At 40.4% G+C, this 18,428-nt stretch overlaps 1 protein-coding gene across 1 annotated transcript in view; it reads left to right on the forward strand.

Annotated features, from left to right (window-relative positions):
* Nucleotides 1-3,186: 3,186 nt before the first annotated feature.
* RAB21 (RAB21, member RAS oncogene family) overlaps nucleotides 3,187-18,428 on the forward strand; it is a 32,313-nt gene continuing 17,071 nt past the window's right edge. The window contains exons 1-3 of the mRNA XM_081593166.1: nucleotides 3,187-3,615; nucleotides 16,887-16,946; nucleotides 17,705-17,812. Of these exons, the coding sequence (XP_081449292.1) occupies nucleotides 3,457-3,615; nucleotides 16,887-16,946; nucleotides 17,705-17,812 (327 nt within the window). The 5' untranslated portion in view covers nucleotides 3,187-3,456. The remainder of the gene's footprint in view (nucleotides 3,616-16,886; nucleotides 16,947-17,704; nucleotides 17,813-18,428) is intronic.

Below are 18,428 nucleotides of genomic sequence, written 5' to 3' on the forward strand. Positions count from 1 at the left end.
TTTTAGCTGTAGTAAATAGATGCATAATAAAATTATTTACCAAGACAGGAAAAACCAGGGAAGAAACAACTTTTGGAGAGAAACTGAGGGATCTATTTTAAAAGTACGGTGTTTGGTATGGCTATCTGACATTTGAGTGACGATGTTAAATAGGAGTTGCCTATAAACATGTCAAGTGCACAAGGGAGTGATCAGGAGTGATAGATGCACATTGAAGAGTAATGAATATGTAGTAGATATTTCAAGCCAAAGGATGGGTGAGGTCACTAGAGAGAGAGTTTTATTGGAGAGAACTGAGTCTGGAAGCCCACTAACATTTAGAGACTGGCACAAAGAATCGGACACAACTGAAGGGACAGAGCATGCACTCACGCATAGGTGGAGAAGCAAGCAAACAGATGGAAAAGATGCAGCTAACAAAGTAGGGGAAAACTGGGAGACTGTGATAACCTGGAAGACACAGGGGACACAAATGCCACAAAAAAAGAGAGTGGCCAGCTGAGTCAAATCTACCGAAATACTGAGAAAACTGAGGATAAAGGATGTGCCCATTTGATCTGACTTATCTTGTGGAACAGCTGGGTTAGTTGATGTCCCTATGCAGTTCCATATTTCCATGTACATGTCCTACAGAGCACTTACCAAACTTTACTGTAACTGTTTCAATTATTTGTAGTTCCCATTAGACTGTAAACTCGATGAGGGCAGAAGTCATGTGTTACGGGATTACATTTGTAGCACAATATCTGAAAATGGGTCTGAAGAGACCCATTGTCCAAACAAGGTAACATTTCCAAGCACAAGGTATTCAAACCTGATAACTTTGAAGGGCCATGACCAACCTGCCACAATTTACATCTATATTTCCCCACTCTGTGCTCAATGTTGTGCCAAACTGACTTATTGCAATCTGTGAACATTCCTTAAACCCCACTGTAAGCTAAAACTGGAAAATTATTTTAATTTTAAACAAATTATTTCACAATAAAGTTTTCATTGTTTTTCAGTGATGAAAACAAACTACTGTGTTTAGATTCTAAGATGATTAAGCTAGTAAATGATCTGGGATCCATACTATTTGAACAGTGGTTGAAACGATTGGCTATACTGAAAAGAGAAGGCTTAAAGGAGGATCATACAGCTTTCTTCACATGTATTAATATAAAGATGTTTCACAGAGAATAGATACATGTTGTGTAGGTTGAATGAGGAACAATTAATTGTAAGCAGTGAGAGGTAAATTTCAATTCAATATTAAAAATTCAGAATGGACAACGGAATGGGCTTCTTCAAAATGAAGTTTCTTCCAAATTCTGGAACAACTCATGAATATCCAAAGACTCTGGGAGCAGGAATGTGGAGAGAAGTAGAGAATACATCCATAGAGGCAAGGATGAGGATATTTTATAAAAACATAAGGTTTCTTTAATGGCTGATTCTAAATAAATTGAAGTAGTATTATCGTTCTCCAATCCATTTTTCAAATTATAGCCAGAGTGATCTTTTAAACGTCAAATCTGATTATATCAGCCTCTTTAATTAAAACCCTTCATTTGCTGAAAGGTCCTTTTAGTATTGATTCCTGGCTTCCGTGCTAGTCTCATCTGAAGTTCTCTGCATACTTATCTAACTTGTTTTTCATCTCTGCCTCAAGGTTGTAGGACATGCTATTCTCTCTGCTTGCAGAGCTCTCCTCCCTTCTTAACCCAGATTACATCTTCCCAGCAGCTTTCCCTAATAGGTTAAACCAGTTGGGTCCCCATCATTCGTGCTCTTTGCAGCCCACCAGGCTCCTCTGCCCATGGAATTTTCTAGGCAAGAATACTGGAGTGGGGTGCCAATTCCTACTCCAGGGTATCTTCCCCACCCAGGGATCTAACCGACATCTCTAGCCTCTCCCGCATTGGCAGGCAGATTCTTTACCACTAGCGCCACCTGGGAAGCCCCTGGGTCCCCATATACATTTGCAAATACTCAGAACTGCTTTATAAAGATGAAACAAACAAACAAAAAACCAAAAAAAAGATGAAACCATTCAATTGAATAATGACCGTTTCTGTTTCCTGCTAAACAGTAAGTTCTTAACGACAAGGCATTGTATCTTATTCAGCACAGTGCCTTGCATATGGCGGGCACCTTAAAATATTTGTTGAATCAATGAATGGACTACCTGGTTTGATGCGGAAGAGGAGTCTCATGAAAAAGAATATGTTTGCTGACAACAGGTTTCTAGTTGCAGACTTTTATAAACACTGGTATGGTATCTTGGAAGAACGTATTTCTTGAAAGAAAGGGGAGGCACAGGAGGAAGTGATCAAATCAGACAGGTTTGTCAAGGCGGAGTCAACATGGAATGTCAAAAGTTTCATGGGGGGAAAAGCTTCATGAAAGATAGGAAAAAATGGGAAACCAAGGCATAACGGCCTAAGAAGTATCATTTATTCATTCCTTCCCAAATATTTATAGAATACCGGTAATGTGTCTGGCACTTGCAGTCAGAAACTCAAGGGTGGGCAAGTCTCATACAGTTCTTGCCTTTAAGAAATCTACAGCCTAATAAGGAAAGACAAATATCGGACACAGTAATTTCCACAAATCATGGTAAGCTGGGCTAGAGAAGATACACCGGTGGGGAGAGAGATGAAATGACAGAGGGAAAAAGATGGGTGGTCAGGGAAACGTTCTGGTTTAAGGTGAGACACTGAAATTCAAGGAGGAGTCCAGGTGGTCTGGGGAACTGAAAGAAATTCAATAGTTAGGATTTGGTATCCCACAGAGAAAGACTGTCAAGATACTGAGGGGCACCTTGGCAAAATCGTTTTACCGGGACCTCCAGAAGGGAGAGGTCATTAGCCTCGTGAACATCCCTTGGGCAAGAACGAGAACACTGTGTACTTGAACATTCCACCTGAGCTGGGCTCGCCTCAAATTCCTCATTCCACGCAGGCTGCCACCAGCTGCAGAGAGGAGGCGGCCCGCAGACAGCCTAGCTCTGCCGGAGACGGCCCCGCAGGGTCTCGGTTGGGGCCCGGGGCGGGGGGCCCGGCGGGGCCTCGGGCGGGGTCCGGAGCGGGGGGCCCGGCAGGGTCTCGCGCGGGAGCCGGGGCGGGGGTCCGCAGGCCCCGCCCACGTCCAGGCGCGCTCTCCGGGGCCGTCCGGCCGCGGCGGTCACGTGACCCGACGTGTGACGTAGGAGGAAGGAGACGCCATTAGAAGAGGTGGAGAGCGAGCTCTCCTCGCCTCTCCTCCGCTTCCTGACGTGGTGCCCGGAGCCCTTCACTCTCGGACTTTCCCCTCGGCTCTTCCAGGCCTCGCCCGGAGGCGGCAGCGGGGGCGGCGCCCGCGGCGGGGGGCGCTGGTGCGGAGGGGCTGCGCGGGCCGCGGCTGTGAAGGTGCCGCGGCGGCTGTGGGGAGCTCGGCGCGTCGCTAGGGCTCGGGCGGCGGGGACGCGACGGGATGGCTGCGGCCGGCGGCGGCGGCGGCGGCGGGGCGGCGGCGGGCCGAGCCTACTCGTTCAAGGTGGTGCTGCTGGGGGAAGGCTGCGTGGGGAAGACGTCGCTGGTGCTGCGCTACTGCGAGAACAAGTTCAACGACAAGCACATCACCACCCTGCAGGTGCGGGCCGCGGGGAGCGGGGGGCGGCGCCTCGGGGCCCCTGCTCCTCCGTGACTCCGAGGACTTTGCTACCACTGTCCTCTGGGTCGGGGCGTCCAGATCCCAGGCCTGTCTCCTCCGCCTGCGGATGGCCTTGGCGGTTTCGCCCTGGGAACAGGCGTCGTCGGGACAGCCTGGAGTCAGGGCAGGCTCTTGGGAGAGAAGTGGAAGGGCCCTGAAAAGTCCCCTGGGTCCCCAGAGTGGCTGCGCATGTGGTGGGATCCCCGTCGGGGGGCTAGTTTTTCCTGTCTGACTCGCTTCCGCTTGGGCCCTAGGTGCCTTCACCCTGCAGTCAGTCAACCGAGCTTCAGCCCTTTTTCTTTCTTTCTTTCGGAATTAGGAACTTAGCTGCGGGTTTGATTTTGCGAACTAGGTGATGTGTAACTTCAGCACTTACTGATGACTAAGTGTTTGTGCAAGTTCCATTTTGTCCTATCTTCGAACAACGTGCCGATTGGCAAGACTTTTCTCTCTGGAGGGATTTTGAAATGACCGCTTGCTGGTGAGGGTTACGCAGTTCCATTGCAGCCTGCGTGGGTCTGACTTGTGGGTCACTTACATTCAGCGATGTGGGTCGACCCATATTCACATGGAAACGTCATATGAATACTGGCCAACAATTGGTCCTCAAACTAACAGCTTTACTGCTGCTATTTATTTTCTTGTAAATGTAGCGCCAGCTTTCATTTGCAGATACATGATTGTTAGTCAGAAAAGTGTTAAAATGTAATCATTAATTGGGCGTGAAATCAGTTTGCACGTGTGAGAAGAAAAATACCCAGAGTCCTGATCAGTTTCATCAGAGGCAGTCAAGTCTAGTGGACTTTTGAGCCTAATTGTCTGCACCTCTATTCGTTTAACTAGCTGTGTGATTTGGGGCAAGTTAATTAATCTATCTGTGCCCGTGTTTCTCCATCTCTTAAAATGGCCATAATAGTATATAGTTCATACGGTTGTCAGGACAAACATACATAAACGTACCTAGGACCTGGCCCAGTGTAAGCTCTCCGTCTTTATTATTACTACCCCAAATTGCACAATAGATGTTAATTAGTGATTGTGTAGTGTGTAAGTCCATGGACACTATTTGATAGAATGCAGTTTCTTAATTGTTGTGACATGAGATGTTTGATGTTATTATTAAACTACTGAGTCTAGAATTTACAAAGATGCTCTGATTCTGATTCCATGTTCTATTTTTACTCCTCTGTTTTTACTTCTATATAAAGCATACTGTCTGAAAAAGTGAATGTCAGGAACCTGGGTGTTTTTTTTTTTTTCCCCTGCATTTTTGTACAAGGTCACTTAACACAATTTTAATAATTATGGTTGAGTGTTATAGAGAGATAAAGGAAATTTCTAGGGTAAATACCTATGATCAGTTGGAAATTTCAAAATTTGTTAAGGTAAAGTAATAATAATAGCTAACATTTAGTGAGTTCTTACTGTGCTGAGTATTTTAGTTTTCTTCTGTTCTTATAACAGCCGGTGAGGTGGATAGTTTTATTAGCCTCATTTTACAGATGAGGAAACAGGCATGGTTAAGTTGAGTAACTTGCTGGTCATCATATTGCTACAAGTCTTGGTTCTCAAGCTGAAATTTGAATCCAGTTTAGATTTAAAATTTTGGAGCACTGTTTCTGAATGTTGGTAAACCACCCCTTAGTGATTTCTTTTGTGCTACTGACCTTAGAGAAAAGAGAAGACCATTTTTTTATAAAAGATAATTTAGCCCTTCAGCCTAAAAATTACACTAACATTATACATTCTAAAAATATCCTCAAAGCTTTTAGCTGGGTAAAGATTTTTAAATATCTGAGAGGAAACCTCTGCAATCTACATAGATCTCTAGTATCAAAAGCATAGCATATAACTCATCACAAACATTATCTGGATTATGTTCTAGAATTGAGGATTTTGCTGTGTACTAACATATGGAAACAGCATTATATACAATCTCCTTCTCTTGGATATCAGTTCATTTCATCTTTTTAAACAGTCTTTTCAGAGAAATTTGATATCAGTGAGACACATAAGAGAGTCTTGTATGGCTTTCATTCCAAAGGGAGAGGAACTAATACATCATAAGATGTGAGAGAAAGAATTTCCTATTTTACTTAGCACAAAGAACTGCCTACTACTTGTCTTTGTAAAATACTTTGTGTTTTGCTTGCAAAGTACACTCTCAAGCATTCCTATTTTAAAGACTAAAAGGAACCTAAGATAGTTCGTGGTTTACTATTTCAGTTTTTTGTTTACTATTTCAGTCAAATGATTGTCTGCTTTAGTCTGAACATCTTGGAGGTGAGATGAACTGATGCAGAAGGTGGAAAACAATGTATCCTGAGATAGCATGTTTCATTTTTGGACAGATTACTTTCCAGTTCATTTTCTGTGTCTAGAGACAAAATGTTTCCCTGCTCTGTGAATCTTAGTCACCTATCCCATTGCTTCTGAAAGTTGAAGATGGCTATACATCCCCTTGAGTTTTGTCTTCTCTTGGTTAACAGTTCTGGTTCCTTTTACTAGATCTCCTGTAACATTGTTCTAAGTCATATCATCATTTTGACATCTCTTCTGGATACTTGCTATTTAATCATTGTCCTCTTTTTTTTAAAATTTGATAGCTTAAGCTGTAGAAATGACTCTTAGTGTGGTTTGAAATGTGCAAAGAAGTGCAGGCTATCACCTCCCTGTGGAGAATCCTTTTCTAACTCTGAAGTAGAAAAGATCCAGTGAGTTTTGGGGGCTGCCACATTGATTAATATTGGACCTGCTGTCTTAGTTTTGTTTGCTGAAAGGAAGGAAGAGGGATTCAGGGAGAGAGTGAGGAAGGAAGACTACATCCCTCAAATTCATTTTACTTCCATTGTGTAGTTGCCTTCCTCTGCAACCCCCAATGTATTTGACCCATTAAAGTTGGCTTTGATAGGTTTGCTCCAGTGCTTAATGCCTGTTAATATTCTTTTGAATCTTGATTCTGTAGCTTAAGAAACATTGATGGAGCTACTGTGGGTCAGGCACTAGATTGAGTCCTGGCCATGCCCATAAAAATAAGGCATGATCTCTACAGCTGTATTAGGCACTCATTTTAACTTTTCACCTGAAGATTTGGTGAGATTGTCCTCAGTGTTCTCATCAGTCATTAATAGACTCTGAAAGAGAAGGATGAGCCAGGGCCAAGCACAGAGCTATTCACAAGTCTCACTGTAATGTAGTGGCACATGACCAGAGGTGGTTTCTCTGGCCTCGCAGAATCTAAGGGTGGGGCTTTTCCCAGACCAGACACAGGCTACAGCCTTCTTTCCTTGTGACTGTGCAACAGTCTTTAATGGAGTGTTATACATATTAATGACGATGGAAACAGAAGGCAAGACTGACTGCTATGGGCTCCTGCCTAGTGGACAGGAAATCTTTAATGAAAATGGCTATTCCAGCGTTACAAAGCTTCTTTGTCAAATGCTTGAAGAAGACAAGATGCATTCTTTTTTCTGCAGTAGGATACCATGCTGCTGCTGCTGCTAAGTCGCTTCAGTCGTGTCCGACTCTGTGCATCCCCATAGACGGCAGCCCACCAGGCTCCCCTGTCCCTGGGATTCTCCAGGCAAGAACACTGGAGTGGGTTGCCATTTCCTTCTCCAATGCATGAAAGTGAAAAGTGAAAGTGAAGTCGCTCAGTTTCATCCAACTCGTAGTGACCCCATGGACTGCAGCCTACCAGGCTCCTCCGTCCATGGGATTTTCCAGGCAAGAGTACTGGAGTGGGGTGCCATTGCCTTCTCCAGTAGGAGACCATATGATGTGGTAAAAAGGGGCAGGACTTTGAAGTTAGTTTGAAGTTTTGGCTTCTGACTTTTAGCTATCCTGATTTTGGCAGGGTATTCTTTTTTTTTTTTTTTTTGGCAGGGTATTCTAATGTTTGTAAGCTAGCTCTTTATCCATGAAATGGGAGAATCTCATTCATAAGATTTTTATATGGGTTAGAGAACCACAATATGTAAACCTCCTGGCATAGTGTTTGTTTAATGAATGTTAGCTGTTGAATGAATTGTGTGTGTGGGCTCAGTCGCTCAGTCATGTCTGACTTTTTGTGACCCCATGGACTGTGGCCCACAAGGCTCTTCTGCCTATGGAATTTTTCAGGCAAGAATACTGAAGTGGGTTGCCATTTTCCTCCTCCAGGGGCTCTTCTCCACGCATGGATTGAACCCGTATCTGTTGTGTCTCCTTCATTGGGAGGCAGATTCTTTACCACTGGCGCCACCTGGGAATGAATAAATGGTGCTTAATTTCTGTTGGTTTCTTTCAGGGTAACCCAGACAAAAAGGTAATGGGATTAATTTGACAGGAATTATTTTGAGAGCTCATGCAGTCTGAGGGACTGCTCCCTTTTATATTTTTATACATACATATGTATTTGTTTATTATCTGTTCTAGAGTTTGGGCTTGACATTTCTGGAAACTCACTTCTTTTTTTATTTTTAAAAATTGTGACATTGGCCATGCTTTGGTGTTTTAGTACTGTTCCCTTTTTGCAGACCTCCTCCTAGGTTACTGATAATTATGAAGTAATGTTGTAGGTGAGCTCTCCGAGGACTCAAGATCCTTTAGCTGGCTTACCAAGAAAGCTTGGGCTTATGCAAAATCCCCAAGCTTCCTTCTGTGATTTCTTCATTGTTTTGGGCTGTGTTAAACTTGACACAGACAAGAAAGACAGTTGGGGTGAGGGACTTATTGCTTTGTCTCTGGAATTTAATTGTTGAACCTAAGCAGTTAAATTCAAGAATTGTTTATTTCATGCATGTTACATGTCAAACAAAAAAAAAATTAAAAAAAAAAAAAGGTGTGCCTAGAGCCTGTGTTCTGCAACGAGAAGCCAAAAAAAAAAGTGCCAGCTGGGGAAAGTAAAGAAAAGAAAGATATTTTAACCGTCTCTTAACTTTCTTAATTCATAAATGCTTGTGTGATTTCACTTGTCTTTGTTTATCTCTGTGCTCTTGGGTAGTACTTCCTTTTCTTTAGCTGAAACTCCTTTTCCCCCTTATTGTAAGACTGTGCACTCTGACTTAAATGCCTTTTACCACTTTCAACTAGTCTCCTATATAAAAAGTAACATTTTTCATAATCAGAACCATCCATCATCTTTCCTTTTAGAATTCTAACTGGAATTCCACCTGTCTGCCTCCTGAAGTCTAGGGTAGGTGCCTATCATTTGATTAGCAAAGCATTGCTGTAAAGTTGGCTGGGAAGACAGTATCCTAAGAGTTGCAAGTGAGAAAACTAAGACTTGGATTCGATTTATGAGGTCCTGTGTATAGTAATGGTGAACTGTTTTTTTCTTAAGCTAAGTCAGCTGCTTTTTTTTTTTTATTCATACACCTTAACCTCCAGAGCAACACTTGGCATTCAGATTCTAGCAGTTAGTTTTATACTCAGCTAGGAACCTGAATTTCCTTGTTTATAAGATTAATGTTTCAAATGTCTGAAAGATCTTCTAAGGTAGTACTGGAAGCCACTTAGCAGATTCAGCCAATTTGTTTATAATATCTTTATAAAATACTATAGTAGAAATCTTTCCTTTTTCCCTCAGTGTTTTACTAGATATATGTGGGCTATGGAAGGATGGATGATTTTTTTTTTTAAGAAGAGTTTTTCTGCAATTATTGCTTTGAACTTCTAACATATAACTATTCTATATTTAACTTTTATTTTCTGCTTTATGTTTTGAGCTAGTCCGTAGATGTGACTTTTTGACTCTTCTTTTCAAAGTATTTACTTGGACTCTAAACTGATTATAATACTTCTTTATAGAAGCTAAGGATAAGAAATGAGGTATTCAAGCACCCAGCTTAGTTTTCTTTCTTTTTTTTTTAAATTAAAAATACTTGATATATAGCACTGTATAAACTTAAGTTATATAACATGTTGATTTGTCACCTTTATGTGCTGTAACATGATTTTGACCTTGTAGAAATTCATCTTAATTTTCTGGTAGCTCATTTTTATTGCCTTGCTACAGAGGACTCATTTTATGAGTTATCTGACTGAACCCTTTCATGTCCGTGGCTTCAGTTGAAAGTAGTTCATGGGTTACCCCTGCCCCTCGCAGCCCTGTTTGCCCAATCTTAGCCCCTCATCAGGGAAGGACCAAGCACCAAGTCCTAACCACTGGACCACTAGGGAACTCCCAGTAGATACTTTAAATCCTTAAGCCGGAAACAATGTTAGTAACTGTAGCAAAAATAATATAACTGGAAAGTCTGTTGAATTTAGATAAAGACAGTTAAGTATATGTCTACAGTTGTTACTGTACTGCATTAGGTATTTTGTTTTGCCAAAAGAACAAGTGGTTTGGCCAAAAAAAAACAAAAAAAAAATTAAAACTTTGATGAAACCAGTTATGAAAAGACTTTCATTTGGCAAATGCTATTTATTCTTATCATAGCTCACCTATAAGCATTTTTTTAAAATAGAGATTAAAAAAATACCCCTCGTGACTTCAAATAAAGTGCTGGGTAAGTAAGCATCAGGTGCAGATGACAGACGTCTAATAAGATTGATAAGTCTCTTAATCCACCTAAAATGTGGGAGGTGAAATCTTTGAAATTAGAAGAAATAGTGATGCTGTAATTCAGGGTTTTCAGGTGGTGCAGTGGTAAAGAATCCAGCTGCCAATGCAGAAAGTGCAAGAGAGGTGCGTTTGATATATCGGCCTGGAAGAGCACCTGGAGTAGGAAATGACAACCTGCTCCAGTATTCTTGCTGGCCGTAATTCTATAGACAGAGGATCCTAGCAGGCTACAGTTCATGGGGTCGCAAAGAGTCGGACATGACTGAGCAGCTGAGCAAACGCGCACACACAAACACATCCGACTCAGGGTTTGGAGGATTAAAGTGAGAAATGTACTGTTACTTTGATTCTCATTATTTGTGGCTACCCTGAGAGTATTTTGGGAGATGAGTTGGTGTCCAGGAGCACTTAGTCCAGGTGCAGCAGTGCTGGGTTAAGAACGTGTGTGTTTTCTAGAATAGGCAGCTTTGTGCAGTGGGAAAAGCGATGTGGAGTCAGACAGCCTTCCACCCACTGCGGTACCTGACTGAGTTGTCTGACCTTGGGTGAGTCACTGTTATTCCTGAAATCTCGGATTCACACCTGTAAAATAGGATTAAGTGCCTACTTCACAGGGTTGTTATTAATACAAAGATAATGAGAAAGACGAAGCCTGGTGGCACATAGTATGTCCTATTTTTTTTCTTCCCATGTTCCGTGAAACCTTTGAGTTGACATTGTTTATACCACTCTCCCCTTCTCTTTCTCAATGGGGTTCTTCCACTGAGATGTTGCCAGGGCTTTATAACTCCCTTAGGAAAGTGTGTGAAAAAAAATTTTTTTTTTTATATCTTGATATGTGCATATGAGCTGTTTCTTGAGTGTTGAGTGGGTTCATTCCAGTCCCAAAGAATGGGAGTTTTCATTCCCATCCCAAAGAAAGGCAATGCCAAAGAATGCTCAAACTACCGCACAATTGCACTTATCTCACACGCTAGTAAAGTAATGCTCTCCAAGCCAGGATTCAGCAATACGTGAACCGTAAACTTGCAGATATACAAGCTGGTTTTAGAAAAGGCAGAGGAACCAGAGATCAAATTGCCAACATCCGCTGGATCATCGAAAAAGCAAGAGAGTTCCAGAAAAACATCTATTTCTGCTTTATTGACTATGCCAAAGCCTTTGACTGTGTAGATCACAATAAACTGTGGAAAATTCTGAAAGAGATGGAAATACCAGACCATCTGACCTGTCTTTTGAGAAACCTGTATGCAGGTCAGGAAGCAACAGTTCGAACTGGACATGAAACAACAGACTGGTTCCAAATAGGAAAAGGAGTACGTCAAGGCTGTATATTGTCACCTTGCTTATTTAACTTCTATGCAGAGTACATCATGAGAAACGCTGGGCTGGAAGAAACACAAGCTGGAATCAAGATTGCCGGGAGAAATATCAATAACCTCAGATATGCAGATGACACCACCCTTATGGCAGAAAGTGAGGAAGAACTAAAGAGCCTCTTGATGAAAGTGAAAGAGGAGAGGGAAAAAGTTGGCTCAAGGCTCAACATTCAGAAAACTAAGATCATGGTATCTGGTCCCATCACTTCATGGGAAATAGATGGGGAAAGAGTGGAAACAGTGTCAGACTTTATTTTTGGGGGCTCCAAAATCACTGCAGATGGTGATTGCAGCCACGAAATTAAAAGACGTTTACTCCTTGGAAGGAAGGTTATGACCAACCTAGATAGCCTATTTAAAAGCAGAGACTAAATTACTTTGCCAACAAAGATCCATCTAGTCAAGGCTATGGTTTTTCCAGTGGTCATGTATGGATGTGAGAGTTGGACAGTGAAGAAAGCTGAGTGCCGCAGAATTGATGCTTTTGAACTGTGGTGTTGAAGAAGACTCTTGAGCGTCCCTTGGACTGCAAGGAGATCCAACCAGTCCATCCTAAAGGAGATCGGTCCTGAGTGTTCACTGGAAGGACTGATATTGAAGCTGAAACTCCAATACTTTGGCCACCTCATGCGAAGAGGTGACTCACTGGAAAAGACCCTAATGCTGGGAATGATTGGGGGCAGGAGGAGAAGGGGATGACAGAGGATAAGATGGTTGGATGGCATCACTGACTCGATGGACATGGGTTTGGGTAGACTCCAGGAGTTGGTGATGGACAGGGAGGCCTGGTGTGCTGCGATTCATGGGGTCGCAAAGAGTCGGACACGACTGAGCTGAACTGAACTGAGGGTGCGTGGCTTTTTTCTGATTCTCAAAGCAGTCCATGATTATACCTCCCTCCCATTTTTACTACCATGTAACAGAATTAAGAACCTCTGCCCCAGAGTACTACATAACCATGAATGGTATCTCAGTAGGTTGGCCAAATTAAGTATGCCTCATAGAGGTAGTTGGAGGGAGAAAAAGAGATTTCAACCTTCTGATCATTTGCTGCTCATCATTTGCATGACATCATTTGATGTCGTGTAAAATCTTTCAGCTTTATTCTCAACTATAACTTTTTTAAAACAGACGATGTTCTTTAAGAAAATATCTATGAAATATTAAGAATTTAGGATTTATATAAAATGAGATGATTTGTATTACAGAAGGACTCTTTCCATAGAGAGGGACTTAAGTTTTTTTGTTATGAAGGCAGAAAGAAAAGATTTAGCGAATACCATGTTATAATGTGCTTTCCTGATGCATCAGATATTTGAGTTAAAATAATTTGGTTTGTGAGGAAACTTTTCGAAACATATCTTTTACATAAATTGAGTTATACCAGGCACACTGTAGATGAGTTTATCTACAGTAACAACATTTGCACGTCTCCTGTGGGCAGCACTGTGACTCCCCCTGCCCCTCTGTTAGAGAAGTGTTAGTTCACATCTTGGTCTGGGGGGCACCACACCACAGTGGTCATGAGTCGTGTCTGGAGCCAGATTGCCTAGATTTCAAATCCTACTCTGTTGCTTGTGACCCTGCACAAGATACTTCACATTCTGTTGTCTCTGTTTCCACTCCGATAATATTTGGGTAATAACTATATCTAATCACAGAGTTTTATGAGAAGTGAATTAATACTGAAAAGTATTTAAAACACTGCCCATTTCATTGTAAGCACAGTGAAAGTGTTAAATAAAAATATGTAATATAGTTAACAGAATACTTACACCCATGAAAAGATAACTTAAAATATCAGGTGATATGTGCCGTGTATTGTAAGATTAGGTTCCCTAAAGTTCTGCTGCATAGAGAAATCCAGTGTGGGCTGTATGGGTGGTATGAGGCCATTTAAAAATTCAAAGAAGAAGATTATAGGTCTATGAACTGGTCTTGGGTAGATGAGATTAAGATAGAGAATAAAGAATAGGCCCAAGTTAGGAATTTCGGAGAAGGCAATGGCACCCCACTCCAGTATTCTTGCCTGGGAAACCCCATGGATGGAGGAGCCTGGTAGGCTACAGCCCATGGGGTCACGAAGAGTCAGACACGACTGAGCGACTTGCCTTTCACTTTTCACTTTCATGCACTGGAGAAGGAAATGGCAACCCACTCCAGTATTCTTGCCTGGAGAATCCCAGGGACGAAGGAGCCTGGTGGGCTGCCGTCTATGGGGTCGCACAGAGTCGGACACGACTAAAGCGACTTAGCAGCAGCAGCAGAGAGGAATTTTATGAACAAACAGAATTGGAGGGAATATATAGTATAGACTCTAAGAATACTGAAGCTTTCTAGGAACATAGATGTGGATAAATGGTGGAGGTCCTTGGATACAAAGATAAGGCTTTGAGATTTTTATTTCTATATTAGGGCTCCCTGATTTTTATAAAGGAGAAGCTTATGAATGACTTTGTAAAGAGTGCATTGCACAGGACTTGGTGAAAGGTAAGCATTCCGTAACTGTTAGCTGGTATTAGCAATAGCAGTAGAAATGACTGTGTAGTGTCTCACTGTATCGATGGGCTACATTTGTATATTTTTTAAAGAATTGCCTAGTGAAGGACACTTAGCTTATTTCTTTCCATTTTCTTTCTTTCTTTTTCTAAAGAATCAATGCTCTGATGAGCACTCTTTCCATAAAATTGTTCTGTACATCCGTGGTTCCTTAGGAGAGACTTAGCACTGTCTCTCAATTCACCGTGGGAAGTGATGGTAAGTTTCAGAAGGAATGGTAGAAAGGAAATGATGGGACTTTCCCAGCTATAATTTACTCCCCTCTGCTGAGAAATCCCCACAAAACTCTTGACAAAAAGCTTTTATGGTATTAGTTGCCAGCAGGATATAGTTCAAGTATACTAATGTAATAACTTATTAGAGAACTCAGCAATGGATGTGGTAAGGGCTTTTTGTTTTTGTTTGCTTGCTTGTTTTTATTTTTAATCATGGAGGTTTGGGGAAGATAATGAGGAATGTAGACTAGAGAACCAGAGTGTGAGGTGAGACCAAAGGTATTTATATTGTGACTTAATACGAGACTGGTGGTAATAGAACTCTAGAGGAAATACGAAGACAAGACTTGATTGGTTTTTTGGGATATGGGATGGCAAGGAAGGAAGAATATTCAATGATGATACTCCTGAGATGCTAAACCTCAGTGACTTGGAGAATGTGATCAAAATACTAATGTTACAATGGAAGGCCAGTTTTGGAGGGAAGATCAGTTTAACTTAAAATATGTTTGAAAGAAGAGAGAGGCATTTACGTTTACGTATCTATTAAACATTTGTATAGGAGTCAGATTTTGAGTTTCTTTATAGAACTTTGATAGTGAAATAGGGCAAATGGTTGAGTTCAAATAAATTATACAACTGATAAGTGGCAAAGCTGAGATTCAAATCCAGAGTTCTGCTTCAAAGTTGATTTTCTTAACCCTTATGCTATGAGTGGGAAATATTCCTTCATTCATATTTATTGTCATAACATGTATTTCGTCTTCTCATTTTCCAAGTTATTTCCTTTGTTGTTTTGCCATTGAATTAAATATTATACCCTTTTCTATATAACCTTTGTTTTATTTAATAAAATATCTTGAAGGTAGACATTCCTGGATTTGATCTCAGCTCTGCCATTTGTGATTCCTTTGTATCTGGATTCCTTAGTTAATCATTCAATCTATTGGCCTTTCCTTAGTTTTTAATTTTCCTTGGTATATATACAGTAGAAAGTCCTTCCTGAAATCTAGGTTCTTTCTCCTTCAGTAATAACAGTAATTCACCATCCTAGCCTTTTTATCTGTTTTACTTTCCATCTCTGCACTTTCTTTTGTATTAGTACACTTAAATGTGATAATCTCTGCATAACTTTGAACTTGGCTCTTTGTTCCTTTTTTAAACATGTCAGCTGACTCAGGTTTCTGATTATATTCCCTCTTCAGTTACTCTTGACTTTATTCTCTTCTTTTCTATCTTCATGCATTTAATTCAGGCCCTTTATGCTTTTCTTTCCAGCTTTAAAATAGCCTCCTGTTTTCCAGGCTTGGTCCTGTCTTTCTTCCTATCATAGTCATTCTCTTAAAAATATAGATTTTATATGTCCTCACTGCTTAAAAACCCTTCATTGATTCTTCATTGTCAACAGTATTATTTCCTAAATTTACTTCTTTGGATGAGTTAGGTATTTCTTTAGGGAAAAAGAAGTCAAATGGGAATACTTGTATAAATACAATTAGCCAGTCTTTCTTTTGGTAGAATCTTAGTGTGCTCTGTGAATGCACAAAGGGGATACAGAGCAATACACAGCAGTCCACAAATAGACCTGACTGTAGTATACATTAAAAAGAAAAACCAAAAATCTTGTCTGGAGTCTTGAAACAGCTTTTATTGAGACCCACATGGTTAAGTCCATACCTTTAGATATGGAGTTTCAGGGTTTTTTGATTCAACCTTTTCCTAACTTTAGAGTTTCGTCTCTGGCATACACCAGACCAACTTGGAGTTTCCTGTGGCTTGGGGAGTTACATGTTTCAGGCTTCAGTGGTTTCACCTGTCTGTCAGGAAAAACCCCTACTACTCATAAAGAGGAGCTCATTACTTTCTTTCTGAAGTCTTCTGTGACTTATCCAGGCAAGCTTTACCCTCCTCTCTCAGCATTTTCCTTATAGTGTACTTAGCAAGATCCTCCATTTTAACCATTATCTTTACCTTTTAATATTTGCAGTGGAACTGTAAGCTCTTTGAAAGCTGGAACTGTTTTCTTTCATTTTTGTGATTGTACCTGGTACAGTTATTAGCTGTAGTTGAAATAATTGAATTACAAAATAATTGCAGGAAAATTTCCAGTAGTAATGGTATTCATACAGCTAAGTAAACACCAGTAAACATTTCTTTTATTTCATCTTAGAAGTCTCTTAGACTCTTTCTATAATAAGTAGGTTAAGTGGCATCAAATTAAATGCTAAGAAAATGTTTTTAATGAGGGAAAAAAAACTAAGAAAACATTTAATTACCAGCTTTTGGGTACTTTTCATAACTTGTGTTCATAAAACAAAATATCTTTTTCTTAGAATAAAAATAATGTTCTGTTTTCAGTTGGAACAATGTTTAGTTATTAATAAAAACTCAATGATTACTTTTTCTCCCGGATAACTTGTTTCATATGACATGATTCATTCATCTATAGTTTTTAGGATAAGAAGTTTTATGTGAAACATCATTTAATGTATATCTCTCTTTTCTTAGGCGTCATTCTTAACGAAGAAGTTAAATATTGGTGGGAAGAGAGTCAATCTTGCTATATGGGTAAGTTAATGTTTTCAACAGTATGAGTGAAGGCCTTTACCTAGTCTTCATACTCTTATAACTAATTGGTTTAAGAAATATGAATTTGAATTTCTGGATTTTTTTTTTTTTTTAGTTAACTCAAGGTTAGCCAAAATCTTTTTTTAAATTAAACATCTTTCCCTCCTAAAATCTGGCCAAGAATTTTATCTTGAATACAATTGTTACACATGAATAGTGCTGTCATAACTTTTCAACTGGAGAAGGGTCAACTCAAGGGATTCCATTTCAGAGAAAGAGGTGGACAGCCTGCCTGGCCTTTTGTCCCCCGTCTCCTTGTCCTAATCTGCCAAGGGAGTGGCTGGTGGAGACGAGGGCAGGGATGATGCAGTAGTTACCCCTGCCAGGTGGTCCTGGTGTGTGTGCTTTCTCCTCGTCTCCTCTCTCTGCGGAGAACTTAAATTTAGTGCCAAGCCTGTTCCTGGCTTATAAGGCCATTGTGGTCATTCCAGCCCTTTGGCAATTGAACTGGCTTTTTAGCGAGGGTGGGAAAGACTGCTGAGGAGAAGGAGGGCTGGGGAGGGGAGAAGTAACCTTTACAAAACAGTAAAACATTAAATATTAATTATAACTTAAAAATTTTTATAACTTGTTTCTTTTAACAGTGTTTTGGGGTTATCTGTAACTTTATACCCTAATTTATAATCAGAAGCTCACTGTAGTTAAATAATAGATACATTTTTTCTTCTGGCCTAATAAGCTTTTGTTGCTTTATTTAGGATACAGCAGGTCAAGAGAGATTCCACGCATTGGGTCCAATTTACTACAGAGATTCAAATGGAGCTATTTTAGTTTATGATATAACAGATGAAGATTCTTTTCAGAAGGTATCTTGCTTACTTACGGGTGGATGACTTAATAGAGCAACAGTGATTTGTCAAGTCTGCGTTAACGTGTCTTTGTTTAACAGTGTGATTAGCCTTGGCTTTAAAAGTATAGTTTGTGCATAAATGACCAGTCATATTTTTTAATGGAGTATTTAATTCATATTAACAATATGGATATCATCTATTAGTAGTTTATTATATGGCTTTTCCAGATATTAGGAAAGGGAAATAGTCTGAAGTAAAGCTTCAGAAAAATATAGATGCCTGTTTTTTCTCCTTATTAAAGAAAAATCGCAAACTTTTTTTTTTTTTGATTCTGTACACACTGGGCACCTGAAAACTTGGTATAGCTGCATCGATAGGTTCCGTAATTATGGGGAGGTAAAAGAAGAACTTTAAGCTCAAGTTTAAGCTCTTTTCTCCTCACTAGGTATCCTGGAGGATTCAATACAGATTTTAAAAGGAAAATCTGCACAGTGTTTATTTTAAAGCACCTCCATTTTTATAAAGTTGTTGGGACCAAAAATGAGTGACCATTAAACTTACCCCTGAATTATCATCACAATTAGGATTGTGACAGTTTAATTATTTGACCGTTTCGAAAACCTTTCTGGGA

Source organism: Giraffa tippelskirchi, chromosome 4 (genome assembly GCF_054371585.1).
Source record: "Giraffa tippelskirchi isolate mGirTip1 chromosome 4, T2T-mGirTip1v1.2.pri, whole genome shotgun sequence".
Taxonomy (NCBI): domain Eukaryota; kingdom Metazoa; phylum Chordata; class Mammalia; order Artiodactyla; family Giraffidae; genus Giraffa; species Giraffa tippelskirchi.